The 15195-nt window shown below is 37.8% G+C and overlaps 1 protein-coding gene across 1 annotated transcript in view; it reads left to right on the forward strand.

Moving 5' to 3' along the window:
• Positions 1–15195, forward strand: part of LOC107568451 (basement membrane-specific heparan sulfate proteoglycan core protein-like) — a 99983-nt gene that overhangs the window by 67030 nt on the left and 17758 nt on the right. Inside the window, exons 37-54 of the mRNA XM_016254420.1 lie at positions 210–275; positions 1187–1270; positions 2135–2227; positions 2311–2400; positions 2485–2715; positions 2842–2955; positions 3973–4100; positions 4210–4296; positions 4396–4448; positions 4817–4981; positions 5211–5321; positions 5752–5852; positions 6008–6188; positions 9159–9218; positions 11844–11966; positions 13116–13268; positions 13366–13520; positions 13655–13732. Coding sequence (XP_016109906.1) covers positions 210–275; positions 1187–1270; positions 2135–2227; positions 2311–2400; positions 2485–2715; positions 2842–2955; positions 3973–4100; positions 4210–4296; positions 4396–4448; positions 4817–4981; positions 5211–5321; positions 5752–5852; positions 6008–6188; positions 9159–9218; positions 11844–11966; positions 13116–13268; positions 13366–13520; positions 13655–13732 — 2073 coding nt within the window. The remainder of the gene's footprint in view (positions 1–209; positions 276–1186; positions 1271–2134; positions 2228–2310; positions 2401–2484; positions 2716–2841; positions 2956–3972; positions 4101–4209; positions 4297–4395; positions 4449–4816; positions 4982–5210; positions 5322–5751; positions 5853–6007; positions 6189–9158; positions 9219–11843; positions 11967–13115; positions 13269–13365; positions 13521–13654; positions 13733–15195) is intronic.

The following is a 15195-nucleotide window of genomic DNA, read 5'->3' on the forward strand; positions in this document are numbered from 1 at the left end:
CCCACAAGACAAGAGGGTGACAACTTTCTCTTTTGGATGAACTCTAACTTTTAAATGCAACACAAACACTTGGAAAAAAAAAAAGTTGGTCAACTTGTCATTCATGCAGTGGCAAGTAGCTTAGCACTTCCCTTGTTTATGCTAGTAAACATGTTCTTGAATATACAGTTATGTTGGTTGATTTTTGGTTTGGATGTTGGTCTTATCAGCAGGTGGAACAGAGAAAAAACACTGTTGGTCTCCCTAGAGGTCCACGACCTGGCCCTTCTAACAAGGTAGTCACCAGTGACTCTACTTGGCAATCATGGGAAAGTGTCACCCTTTTCTGGGAAAACCAAAATGAAACTCAGGAAGGTCACAGTCTAGGTTAAGTTGAATATACACTACCATTCAAAAGTTTGGGTTCATTAAATAGATGTTTTTTTTTTAAAAGAAATTAATATTTTCAGTCAGCAGGAACACATTAAATTGATCCAAAGTAACATTAAAAAGTGTTTGTTTCCACAACAAATATTTAGCAGCACAACATTGATAATAAATGTTTCTTGGGCACCAAATCAGTACATTAGAATGAGTTCTGAAAGATCATGTGACACTGAAGAGTGGAGTAATGGCTGCTGAAAATTCAGCTTTGCATCACAGGAATAAATTAAAATACATTTTAAAATATATCAATGTAGAAAACAGTATTTTTAAATTGAATAAGATTTCACAGTATTGCTGTTTGTGTTTTTACTGTATTTTTGATCAAATAAATGCAGCCTTGGTGAACGTAAGAGATTTCTTTCAAAAACATTGATAAATTGTACCAACTTCAAACATTCGAACTGTGTATCATAGAGTTTAATGTTCAGCAAAGTATGACTGTGGAGGATTAGGTCATCTACTTATCTAGGAAAGTATGCAAAAGCTAGTTAAGGATTGGTGATCAAAGGGTGGATTTTTCCTGTTGGTATAGATTGAATAGAATTTTTTTTTTGTATAAAATATTAAACCAAACTCAATTTCCAACTCTTCTTATTTCTAACTACCATATTTTATTGTAAGAATTTTGATGAAGTTGTTGAAGTTAGTCAGTGACTGAGGAATAGATTTCTTTTCTCTCATACTTTCCTCTATGCTTTGCTTATCTGCTACTTTTCTCTTCTTCCACGCGTTTATGTATTTCCTTCTGCCTGCTCTCCAGTATGTTTTGGTCTACAATGGTTTCAGCTTGCACCCAGATGACGTGCTCTTCTGGCAGCTCCCGGAGCAGTTCAAAGGGGTTAAGGTAAACACATGGATGGCTTCAGGCCCGCCTACCGCTGATCCCTCAGGTTGTCTGATCCACATTAGACATTACTGAATCACTACATGAGGCAAAGGTGGGATCGATGGGCGAGTCAAAACATCACTTATTAATCTAAAGCAACCAACCTGGTGTATCTAATCACGTCATGTCTAGAGTGTTTATTACTGTGGTGCTGACAGTAAGAAGTGCTGCTGTGGAATTAAGGGTAGAGGTTCATATCTGAGATGCTTACTTGTTTTATTGATGTTTTGCTAACCTTTGAGTAACTTTTTTCTGTTGTAAATGTTGCCTTGGTTTAAAAAGGAAAAAAAAGAAAATATGAATATTGCTAATCATTTTGAATGTGTCATGATATGACAAGTATTTTGCTGTATCCGTGCTGAATGTGAAACTGCTATGTGAAATGACACTCTTTTAGCCTTTCAGAATATATTTAATGTTTAATGTGCAGCTATGCACAGCAGGATTTTAGACAAATGAGATTTTACTTGTCCTGTCACTTGTTGCATTTGTGGCTGGTTAGGGCATATTTTGTTTTATTTTATTTTATTTATATACGGTTTTATGTTATCTTTGATCAACCACATAATGAAACAAAGTAAAAAATAAAACCATTATGAATAACAATCTGACGATTAGTTTATTTTATTTTTTTACATTTTATTTCTCTTTGAGAATAAGAAAAAAAACAGCAGCAGTAGCTTTATTTAATTGTCATTTTAGGCAGGTTTTGCATTTGGAGTTATGATTCATATAAAAATGTCAAACATTCCCATGCTGTACTTTATATCAATGCTTTTTTGATTAGAAGCTAACAATAATTGTGTGTTTTTGGTTATGTAGGTTGGTGCATATGGTGGAAAGCTGAAATACACCATCTCCTATGTACCAGGACCCCGGGGTTCTCCAATAGAAGATGCTGATGTTCAGATTATTGTAAGTATGATAGCAGATTTTACGTGCATGTTATAGGCTTTCTTTTAAGGTTTGACCCCTGTTGGTCATCACTATTTCTACAGGGTAATGACATCACGCTGGTGGCACGGCAACCATGGAGAAGGGGGCATGGAGCCAGAGAGTCACAGGACTTTGAGATTGTTTTCAGAGAGGTGAGAACCCATTCATCCATACTGTCATTCATATTGAAGAAAGATATGCGGTTTAGCATGACATGGATAATTTCTTGTATGTAGGAACACTGGCAGCGTCCCGATGGCATGCCGGCAACCCGGGAACACCTGATGATGGTGCTCGCGGACCTCGATGACATCTTGATCCGTGCCTCGCATCACTCAGAGATGCGCTCATCCAGTATCTCAGGGGTCCACATGGATATCGCTGTGCCGGAGTACACTGGTCTGGCCCAGGCTTTGGAGGTGGAGCAGTGCCAGTGTCCTCCTGGTTACCATGGTCTGTCCTGCCAGGTAGGAACAATGCAGCTTTGCTCTGTGACCCACTAGATGAATTGTAAAGGCTTGCATCCATGCAAGTGATGGTGATGACAGTATTACTCAGTCTAGACTTCTGTTCGTTGTCTCTGTGTTCTGTAGGACTGCTCTCCTGGATACACTCGCACAGGAGGGGGCTTGTACCTTGGCCACTGTGAGCTGTGTGAATGTAACGGCCACACGGACTCCTGTCACCCAGAGACTGGCATCTGCACGGTATGAAGCTTTACCAGCGGTTCTTCAACAAAAGTGTGTCCCAGAATGTTATAGATAGTTCACCCAAAAATGAAAATTCTGTCATTAATTACTCACCCTCATGTCGTTCCAAACCTGTAAGACCTTTGTTTCACCTGCGGAACACAAATTAAGATATTTTTGATGAAATCCAAGAGCTTTTTGACCCTGCATAGACAGCAATGGAACTGACATGTTCAAGGCCCAGAAACGTAGTAAGGACCTCATTTAAATAGTCCAAGTGACATCAATGGTTCAACCGTCATTTTATGAAGCTACGAGAATACATTTTGTGTGCAAAGAAAACAAAAATAAAAAACTATCCCTTTAAGGGATGAATGCAGTCAAATTTAAATAGTGTTGCTCTCCTTTTAACAGCTTGTCAACTTGAACAGTTCAGTATACCAAATATGTCTTTATATAATACAGTAATACAAAATCTAATACAGTAAAACAATTTAATATTTAAATGATCTAAAATTGCATAAATGAATGAATGAATAAATTATATTTAATCAAAATAGTTCAATTGCGTCCAAAAAAAGTGTATCTAAAAAGTGTGATATACTATACATTTTAAAATAATATTAATCGCATCATAACTAGATAAATAAACAAATTAACATTCATTTTACTCACCCTCTTAAGTTGAGCAAATATGTAAACAAAATAATATAATTACATTGCACTACTTACTATTATAATAACAATGAATTATGCATAATTACATGCAAGTTACCCATTAGCCAAACCCTAATCCGAACCCTAAACATATAGTAAGTGCATGTAGTTAATTAATATTTCTCAGTACTTATATGTATAATTACACTATATATGTATAATTAGGACACCTTAATAAAGTTAAACCAAAAGATGTATTTTATAGATTGAATACATATTATAAACTAACAAAAATCAATCAATATATAAATATATATTGTCTTTACTCCCCCTCATAAAAGTAGTCCATACCACATGTGATATCTTTTTGATCCGTAGAACTGCCAACACAACACCAAGGGTGAGCTCTGTGAACAGTGTGCTGACGGCTTCTTTGGAGATCCAACTGCTGGAACCCCTGAGGACTGCCAAGCATGTGCCTGCCCCGGCACTGACCCTGACAACCAGTTAGTCTTAACATATACATCTGTAAACTTTACCTGACCCTGCCAGCTCCTGTTTTCACAATATCTGCCTCATTTGCAGGAAGGATTTTAATAGTCATTTTATGTGTAGGTTCTCTCGTACCTGTGAAAGTCTGGGTAACGGAGACTACCAGTGCACTGCCTGTCAGCCCGGCTACACTGGCCAGTATTGTGAACAGTATGCTCACGCTTCCTGTACTGTTACAATGGAATTCAGTTGTTTAGATGCTATTATTTTCATCACAATTTTTAATGTGACACACTTCTTTCTTCATAGCTGTGCGCCTGGTTATGTTGGAAATCCACAAGCAAGAATCCCCTGCCGTAGTGGTATCTGTTCATTCACTATTACTTTTAATGACCCCATGAAATCAAAAATGGAGGTTTGTGATTTTCAGTCCAAGTCTAGCATCTATTACACTAGTGAACTCATAAAAGTTGACTAAATTATGCATATGAACACACATATACTCACAATACCACTTTGGAAAGCAGTAGCAAATTATGACTAATTGGCAGTTTTAAAAAAGGGGGATGAGCCTTTTCTGCCCTAACTTCCTGTTTCAATTGGTGTTACATCAACACAGAAATAAAAAAATCTTTAATTGATTTCATGGGGCACATTTATGGGCCTGTGCATTTGTAAAACAGCTTTTCTATCGGACAGATTCTAATACAATGTGTTTGTGTGTCATCAGTTGCTGCGTCTCTAGTGGTGAAGGTGTATCCAGAAAGGGTTCAGGTGGCGCAGGGAATCCCAGTCACTCTCAGGTGCCAGGTGTCTGGATATCCACCACACTATTTCCGCTGGTCCCGTGAGGATGGACGCCCAATCTCCAGCACAGCAGAGAGACGCAGACAAGGTACTGCCCACATTCCTACAAGCATGTTCAGATGACTAGTACAGGATCTCTTAAAACGTCACAAATGAATCCTCTAGAGAAACCAAGCATCAAAAATAGAATCAAATGCTCTGTTTCATATTGCATATATCCTTTGTGGATAAGCAAGCACCTTAATACATTGCGACAAAGCCCAAGTTAAAAAATAGAGTAAAAACTGAGATATTAACCTTTTCATTCCATGTCGCAGGAGAGGAGTTGCATTTCCCCAGTGTGCAGCCTAGTGATGCTGGCATTTACATCTGCACCTGCCGAGACCAACGCAGCTCCAATAGAAGCAAAGCAGAGATTGTTGTTACAAGTAAGGCATTTTTTATCACCATAAAAAACACAATATGCACGTTATTCTAGTCTTTTACTTAACACTGATTTAATGTATGACTGCACAAAATTAATTTTACAATTAGTTTTTAAAGGTTGCTTTTGTTTTACCCTCAAGTTGCATTTACAGTAGAACAAAAATCTGGTTGGGATTGAACATAGTTGTAAATTTGGATAATGTGAGGTGTTTAAGTATGTAGACATTTGATGAAACGAGTATAAATTTGATGATATCAAGTCTTTTAGTGTTCTCAAATTTATTTTATTGTTTTATATTGGTAATGTTTATATTTTATTTTTATTATATTTTATATTATTTAAATGTATTCATATTTATTCAATTTGCCTTTTTTTGGGGACACATTGGTCAAGGTACAAAAACATTTTTCTTTCTTGATTTCCCACACCAGCCTTACCATCCAAACCGATTGAGGTCTTTATTGAGGAGCCCAAACGACAGAGTATAAATGTGGGATCTACAGTGAGCTTCATCTGCACAGCCAAAAGCAAGGTATGAATCATCCACGCAGACATCTATCACAGACATAATCTTAGCCTCCCTGACTGCCAAAACAGATGGGACAGAGAGAGAGAGAGAGCAGGATTTGGCTGTGTGTATGAATGACTGTAAATGAAAATATTTGAGGACATGTGCTTCTCTCGTAGCTGCCAGCGTACACCCTGGTTTGGACCCGCAATGGCATCGGCAAGCTGCCTAACCGGGCCATGGATTTCAATGGAATCCTGACCATTCAGAACGTGCAGCCTGAGGACGCAGGCATCTATGTTTGCACAGGCTCCAATATGCTTGGCATGGATGAGGGCACAGCCAGACTCCATGTCCCAGGTTTGTGATTGGCACCACATCTCCTCTAAACCTCCCTGCCTTTTAGTTTTTCTAAAGTTTTCTAAGTTGCACGCCTCTTTGCTTTCCTTCATTGCCCCATTTTTGTGCATTGTGTTGTTTGTGCAAAATTCTGCTTTGTCTTATGGACAACAGCATGGCTAACTCTTCTTTTTGTGTTTAAATTATTGCATTAATCAAAAATCGTGCTTTTTGATTACTTGAGTTTTTTTTCCCCACTTACTCAAATTTAAAAGGCTTCTCATGTTGCCAGTGTAAAATCTTTACGCCAGACAAATTGATACAGCTTGTGAATGAATAGCAAAACTCAGATATATTACATTTTGTACTCAATAACTAAATCTCAGAAAATGCGTTTTCAATCAAGTCTAATCCAGCACCTGAAATAATTTGTTTTTCTTGATACAAATTTAATGATCATTTATTTTCATACTCCCAAATGGTGTTGCAAGCTAAAATCTTGAGCAAAAAGATGAAGCATTTTTGGGTCATAAATATTGGAAACTTAGATGATGTTCATTTTGTTAAGTGACTCGCATATTAAAGCAGGTGTACAAAACAGACTCCCATAAAGACTGACAGGAATTTAGTCATATTAAACGTTTGATATAAACGTTTTCTCAATAACAGCTTTTAGTTCAGAATATTATGCAATTGCACAATGAAACATGAGCACAACAAATTTTGTGCAAATCGTTCATAAAATACATTTTTATGTAAATCGTTGTATTCAGTTCAGTGAAAGATTTTAGGAGTGATTTACACAGAAATTGTAATTTGCATACTGACCTTCTTCATGAAACATGAGCAAACATTTCTGTGCAAGTCTTTTGTAAAATATTTTACACAAATCGTCACATTGCATTAAATATAAAAATGGATTCATATATTATTTGCAAAAAGATTTGTTCTGCTTGTGTTTAATGGAAAAGGCCTAGTCAGTTTACTAACCTCCAGACTAATATGCATTACATTCATGCATACTGTTCTTAGTAGCGGTCAGTGAAATCAGCTGCGGGTGTCATTGGGTGTTGTCATGGTGGTGGTTCTGTGTCAGTCTTCTTACTAGTTGGGGGTTTGTGTCTTAATTTCCGGGCATGTTTACTGTCATTTCCCTCCTGCGGTGGTCTTTTGGGGATAGGTGGTTTATAAGGTAGGGAGGTGTCATAAATACTGGGACTCGTCAGCCAGAAGTTCTGCAGGCACAATCCCGTTCCTGACTCCAAGATGTGATTCCACCTCTATTTTGTCATGGAAATGTTCTTCAGTCTTGTATTTGAAAATGGTGCTATTAATAGTGCAGTAGCTGGAATGTTGACATTTTCCATGAGTGTCATATTTTCCATTTCAAATAGTTTTTTTTTTTTCTTCTCTCTTTTTGGTCATCTAAATGGATTGGAAACTGCCAATGGTTTTGGCAGTGTGAATATATATACATTTTTTTATTATATATTTTATGTTGCGGCATTTCAAATGCAACCATTTCTTAACTGGTTTTGTAAACTAAATTATATTTAGTAGTATTTAGAGACATTTCATAGATAATGCCTTCCAAATGTTACCAACAGTGATGTGTACTGTAGTTATTGCTTAGAACTTAATTCCATATTTATTTTGACTGGTTTGACAAACTGCTGTAAAAACAAAAACTTTGGTTTACATTTACAAACACAGCGAGTAATATAATGGAAATTATGTTTATGTTGACTTTAAGGTTTTATGTGAATGAATTATAACAGATTTCAAAAATTTTCATGCATTTGTGTTTTTGCATTGTTTTTGTTGTTATTCATTATGTATGTTTTAAACTTGAATGGTGCTTTATCTTTTACCTTTTTTGATTTTCTTTTTAGTTAAGCATGTAGGTATATTCAGTTATTTCAATAATTAAAACAATATTTAATTTTGCACATTTTGAAATGGTGCTGAATCTTAAACTGTTTTTCGTTTTTACATTATGATTTCATTGTATTTGATTTGTCTAAACTGTGAGATGTATGTACAAATTACTCTTTAAATGGTGAACATATTAAAAGAAAAACAGGTAAAACACTATCGCTCCATGGAATGAAAGTGAAAGTGAAATCCTAGGATAGACATTTATCAATCACAAGCTGTATTCAAGGCAAATACATTATGAATGTTTATATCGAGGTAAAGCTTTTACATATGTTGTGTTCTGATACTAACCTGCATGCTTTGATTTCATCTGAGTGCTGTTTCCTCCACTCTTTTTTTTAATTACACCGACAGTGTTCTTACCTCACACTCATTTTGAAATGTCTTCTAAATGTGCATTGATTTTTTCACTAGGAAAACTCAATGCCCTCTTTGATTCTCAGTGGGGCAAACTAATGCTTGCCATTTTACAGCATCTATTCTTCATGTACTTTTCCACCATTGTCTATAGTCTCACATGACAGGTACTGTAAATCAATGATACTGGAGCATGATGGTGTAATTGGGAAGAACTTAATTTACCTTACTAAAAAGCCAATGAGAAGCTTCCTTGTACAAATAGATAAAAGGTAAAAAGTTAAAAAGAAATCATATCTGTATCATATCATATTTGAGACTTTTTATATTTTACATTTTGAAATGTGATTTGAAATTTGACATGTACTTAGTAAATGAATGATATCAACCTCAGGCATTTTGAGAGATATTTGCAGCCATCTGTTAAAACATGATTTACTTTCATGGAAATATGAGATGTAAGCTTGCTGAAACTTACCTAGAGATAATTTAGTCCCCACCTATTAAAGTATTATTTCATGGCAGAAGAAATGCAAGTCATTGCACACAAGTTCTGGAGCTCAAAATTCTTGAAGTCTCTGAGTTGAGTGGCATATGATTTAAATCACATTGAAATGCTTGGAGGCACCCGTGCGCCACTCTCACTGAACTTTCTGGAGACTCACTTGACAGTATCTGCCTGTCCATCATTCACAGAGGCTTCTCAGTCACAGATGTTTTACACAGCCTATGAGATGTTTGAAGGACATAGAAAGCGTAAGTCCACATGGTTTTTTCCCTCCATACCTGGAAGGACCCGTTTCTTTCACGCATGCAACCTTCACGCCCTGCATGCTTTTACCATCTCAAGTAGTGCCCAGGTACAACCAAACTACGAGCACAGTGCTAATTTCACCAAAAAAAACTTTGTAACCACCACAGTTTTATAGATATTATTTATTTTTGTTAATCCTGTTTATTACCATGTTTTGCTCACTTGTTGTACATGTGGAGCATTACTTGATCTGGTTAAGCTCTCATGGCTCATATGGATCCATTGAAACAGTAAAGCTGCATGCTTGCACACATTGGGGACTTCTCTCTGTTGCTGAAGTGTGTCTTGTATGATTCTTATTTTATTACTAAATGGTCTGTAACACAGATATATCTTCTTGTTGTTATATGTGACCAAACCACCAAACATCACACTTGTTATCTAACAGAGAGGGGTCCCCCGCACATTTCATTAGCCCAGTATCATGCTTTTGATATGCAAGACTATGTTGAGGTATATCAGATATCAAATAACATGCATTGTTTTTCAAAGATCATACTGTCTCATTTATAATGGTCATCACTCACGCGTGCATGTCCAGTCCACTTATCTTGGCTCTCTCAAATTTTACTTTAATATGAATTTACAAGGTTTATGGTGATCGATGGATAGGTAGATAAATAGATGGTTAGATAGCACATGGGTGAGTAGATAGATTGGTAGAGAAATGGTAGATAGGGTACAAGTGGGTGGATATATGGATAGAGTAGGTGAATAGGGTGGATAGATAAACAGATGGGTTTATGTATAGACAGAAATTTGTGAGGGTAGAAAGATAAGTTGATGAATAGGTGACTAAAGGTGTGGATCGTTGAGGGGGTGCATAGATGTATGGACAGATAGATGGGTGGGTAGGTAGATGGATTGAGTAGATTGATAGGGTTGGTTAGATTAATTGAAAAATAGATGGGTGTATAGATGTGTAGATAATAAGTGGGTAGGTAGATGAGTAGATGGTTGGGTGGGTAGATTAGATGGATAAATTAGTAAATTGGGTAGAAGGATGAGTTGAAAAAATAGATGGTTGGGTCGACAGATGTGTTGACAGAGATGCATGGGTAGACAGATGGTTGGGTGGATTGACCGATATGGAGACATAGATGGGTGATTATATAGATGTATATAGATGAAAGTGGGTGGGTAGGTGGATGAGGTGAAAGATTGTTAGATAGACAGCTAGATGGTTAGGTGGATAGATGTGGAGATGTATAGACAGAAGGGTGGGTAGATAGACATGAGTAGACGGAAAATATATGTTAAATAAATAGATGGTTGGGTAGATGAATAAGATGGAGTAGGTAGACAAATGGATAGCTGAGTAGGAAGATACAGAGATGGGTTGGTAGAGGGATAAACGAGTAGACTGGTAGGATTGGGTAGATAGATGAGTTGAAAAATGGGGGAGTAGGCAATTTTGTGGTTGGGTTGCTAGATGTGTAGCCAGCTAGATGGTTGGGCGAAGGGATAGCTATGTAGACAGGTAGATTGACGAGTTGAAAATAGATGTGTGGCTAGACAGCTAATGGTTGGGTGGATAGATTTGAAGATGTATTGACAGAAGGGTAGGTACAGTACTGTAGACAGACATAAGTAGATGGATAAGATTGGTTAAACAGATGGTTTGGTCGATGGATATGTTGAAAAATAGATGGGTGGGTAGGCATGGATAGTTGAGTAGGTAGATGGTGTAGACAGTGATTGGCGGGTTGATGAGTGGATGAATAAAGGGGTAGGTAAACTGCTATATGGTTGGGTGTATAGACCGAGAGATGGGTGAGTAGACAGCAAGATGGTTGGGTGGATGGATAGATGTGTAAACTGTTAGATGGGTGGGTAGATAGATCTCAAAATGCATAGAACAAAAAGTGCGTTTCCGAGTTATGGACCAAAATGAGAACTCAACATGGAAAAAGTAGCGCTCTAAATACCAAGGCTAAATGAGCACTGTTCAGTCACCGAGAAGCAGACCGGAGCTTAACACAGAGTTTACACAGACCAGTAGTCCGCCCTAGTTGGTGAAAGAAAGCTTTCTTTTGCTCTGTTGCCCTGGAATCCCTATAGATCGAGGGCTCGGCGTCCAGCCGAGTTGGCACAGACAGCAGTGAGGGCCTTGCCCTGCCAAGCCCCGTCTGCCACTTCTCATCTCCTCAAGCTGGCTGCCAAGAGACATGATTTGACCATCAGCTCTGGCAGCCAGACACACGCTGCATATGCTGTCACACCACTATCACTTCATAAACACTCTCACAAACAGACCTTTCCCAAATGTAGAACTGTTTTAACTCTTCAGAGTTTTCTTCTCATTTGCCTTTTTGAAATTTTAGTGCTTATAATAGAGACCACACAGCAAGATAAATGTGAAAAAACATGATAATTTAATTAGCATGACATTTCATAGCATTTAGACCATGAATGAGAAATCCATTTCACTGAAAAGGTTCTTGACCTCTTGCATCGTCGAGAGAGGGTAAGGTCTGTTCTGAATAGGCATTATCTATAATGACTGGTACTCCAGTTTGAAGTGTGCTACTCCTGTCTGTGATTAACTGGTTTCTACCTCACTGTAGCTACTGAAGGGGCCCAGCCGGTGGCCACAGTAAATCCACCTGTGCTGACAGTCAAACAGGGCCAGCGGGCAGAGTTCCGCTGCACAGTGACTGGCAACCCCACCCCTGCTGTGGAATGGATAGGTGAGCCAATCTACATTTGAGAATATAAGTTCATAATTAATTTGTGGTCACCATAATTATGCCAAGTAGGACATGGTTATAGGACGTGTGATCTTATATTGGCCCTAGAACAGCATTCCTGCAAAAGAAGGCCTTTGTGAAAAAGAAGCACACTTCAGTACTTATGGAAAAAATATACTTTAAAAGAATATTCTTAAGTGTGTATTGAATGCAATGTTTTCATACACTTATTTGCAGTTAAATAAAAAAAGTATTATGTATGTGACCCTGGACCACAAAACCAGTCTTAAGTCACATGGGTATATTTGTAGCAATAGCCAAAAAAACATTGTATGGGTCAAAATTATCGATTTTTCTTTTATGCCAAAAATCGTTAGGATATTAAGTAAAGATTATGTTGCATGAAGATATTTACGGTAGAAAATTACGAAATATCTTCATAATTTTTGATTGGTAATGTGCATTGCTAAGAATGTCATTTGGACAACTATAAAGGCGATTTTCTAAATATTTTAATTTTTTTTGCACCCTCAGATTACAGATTTTCAAATAGTTGTATCTTGGCCAAATATTGTCCTATCCTAACAAACCATACATCAATGGAAAACTTATTTATTCAGCTTTCAGATGATGTATAAAATTGACCCTTATTACTGGTTTTGTGGTCCAGGGTCACATATAATATTTATATTAAATGCAATTTGATTAACTTTTTGGCCCACTTAATTAGGACTTAAGTACATCTTTATATGTAATTTCATAATTCCATTGAAATATGGTTAAAGTGTGTTAAATTCCAATGAATTTGCAATTTAGTAAATGTTTTATTTAATATTGAATAACACATGACAGTTAAAATGATAAATCAAATACTTGTATTTTATAGTATTTATAAGTTAAAGCACAACAAAAGATTTTTAAAACCTAATGATTTAAACCCAATTATACTTGTTGCTGAAGAATGTTGTTGCTGGACCAACAAGGGTGTTGATCGAGGAACGTCCTAGCTTGAAATCATGGAAAGCATTGTTTGTTGATGAAGATATATTGAGTTTTCAATCTGGTCATGTGGTTAGGTATTCCCACATAACATGAACTCTATTGCTTCCTGACTCCTGGAATTCTGTCTTATAATATGGTGTTTGTCAGGAGGTCCCGGAAAGCGAATCGGCTCAAAAGCCGTCATTCGTAACGGGCTGCTGACCATCCCATCGGTGGATCACGTGGATGACGGCGAGTACATTTGCAAGGCCCTGAACACACATGGCGAGCACACAGCCCGAGGAGTTCTTCATGTTCAAAGTACATGTCCGACACCAGAATGCTTCAAGATTTACTGTGTAACAAGCTCCCGAAGCTGACAAGTCAGTTCTCCTTTACTTTTTAACTGTTGTTTCAGGTACAAGTCAACCTCACGGTCTACCCCACGTACAAGTGAGCCCTCCACGGGTGGAAATTCACGAGGGTGAGACTTTACGGTTGTACTGCAGGGCCGTTGGCAGTCCCACCCCTGCCCTCACATGGAAGAAGAGAGGTGGTTCACTGCCGCCACAGGTGAGAAACCAATTTCTCCTTTTGTCATTCATCCTGTTACTAAATCAGGGTTGTGCCATTGGTCAGATTTTGCCTTGTTTTGCCTCCTTTGAGTTTTTCTTTCTGTTTCATCCCATGTTTTGGTGTTTGTTCAGGCAATTCCTTCTCACGGTTTCCATCAGGTTAAAAGCAACAGTCTCGATGTGTTACAGAGACGTATTGAGGAGCTACAGGTCTGTCCATTTGTCTGATGTCTGTCTCACGCGTCCCATCCCACCTGTCTCGCTTCACTTACCCTCACCAAAATCTATGTGAACTAAATGCATGATTCATTTAATCATTCACGTGACATCCATTAGATTATTAGCCAAAGAAGCATTGCAGATTACTTATGTGAGTAAAAACATTATTTAGTTTGCTCTGGTAAACAGGTGTGCTGGTTTTAGTTTTCAAAGAGTATGTAGTGTGGTGCAAAAGTCTACATTGTTCACCCAAAAAAAATTTATTTGCTGAAAACCCTCAGGCCAAACGAGATGTAGATGAGTTAATTTCTTCATCAGAACATATTTAGAGAAATTTTGCATTACATCACTTGCTCACTAATGGATATTATGCAGTGAATGGGTGAGAATGAGAGTCCAAACGGTTGATAGAAACGTTACAGTAATCCACAAGTAATGCAAGTAATCCATAAATTGCATGTTTGTAATAAATAAATCCATCAAGACATTTTTGACTTGAAATCATTGCTTCAGCCTAAAACATGAGTCCTCTATCCATAATATTTCTTTCTCCAGTGAAAAAGTGATTTGTTTCTTACAAATGCGCATCTTTTCATTTCACAAGACATTAAAGGGGTCATATGATGCGATTTAAATTTTTCCTTTGTCTTTGGAGTGTTACAAGCTCTTGGTGCATAAAGAAGATCTGTAAATTTGCAAAGACTAAAGTCTCAAATCCAAAGAGATATTCTTTATAAAAGTTAAGAGTCAGCCATACCTACCTAAAACGACTCGTTCTAACACGCCCCCACATATCTACCTCGCTATGTGGGAAGATTTGCATAACGCCGCCCAAAAGTTCACGCAAAGAAAGAAGGCGTAACTTTTATTCTCGCTGTAGTATTGTTGACGCTGCAGCCATGTCCTGAAGACGCTGTGTGCTTCGTTGTGAAAGCGAAACTACTTTGTTTGGCCTTCCAAAAGAGGACGATATCTGCTTCGTCATGCCTGGAGCTGATCCGTGCTGGTCGCTGAGGAAATACATCAACTTAGTGCTGTGGATCGCCGGATCGGCTTTCACCGTTTTCACCGCTCCTTCGCCGGGACCGCCGTTCTCGACCCCGTCGCCTCAGCTCACTCTTGCTGACGCTTTCGCTCACAGTAGGCCGCTGTTTTTCTCGTTGTGAAAGCGAAACTACTTTGTTTGGTCTTCCAAAAGAGGACGATATCCGCTGTTCTGACTCACGTAAGTACGTTTTCTTTTATCATTTGCCACTGATGATTCAAACGCGAGTTTTGGGCAGTGTGGAGTAGCACTTGTTGTTTGTCATTTCTCTGATCACAAATGCAGACAGGGTTTTTAATGTTTTTGCGGCACGATGCAATGCAACGCAACTTGTAAAAAGACAGTGTAAGTCATTATAATCAGTAATTATGTCCCCACTGGATGCAACAAATGCCTCGTTTGTAATGGG

Source organism: Sinocyclocheilus grahami, unplaced genomic scaffold (genome assembly GCF_001515645.1).
Source record: "Sinocyclocheilus grahami isolate Dianchi unplaced genomic scaffold, SAMN03320097.WGS_v1.1 scaffold1246.1, whole genome shotgun sequence".
Lineage (NCBI taxonomy): Eukaryota > Metazoa > Chordata > Actinopteri > Cypriniformes > Cyprinidae > Sinocyclocheilus > Sinocyclocheilus grahami.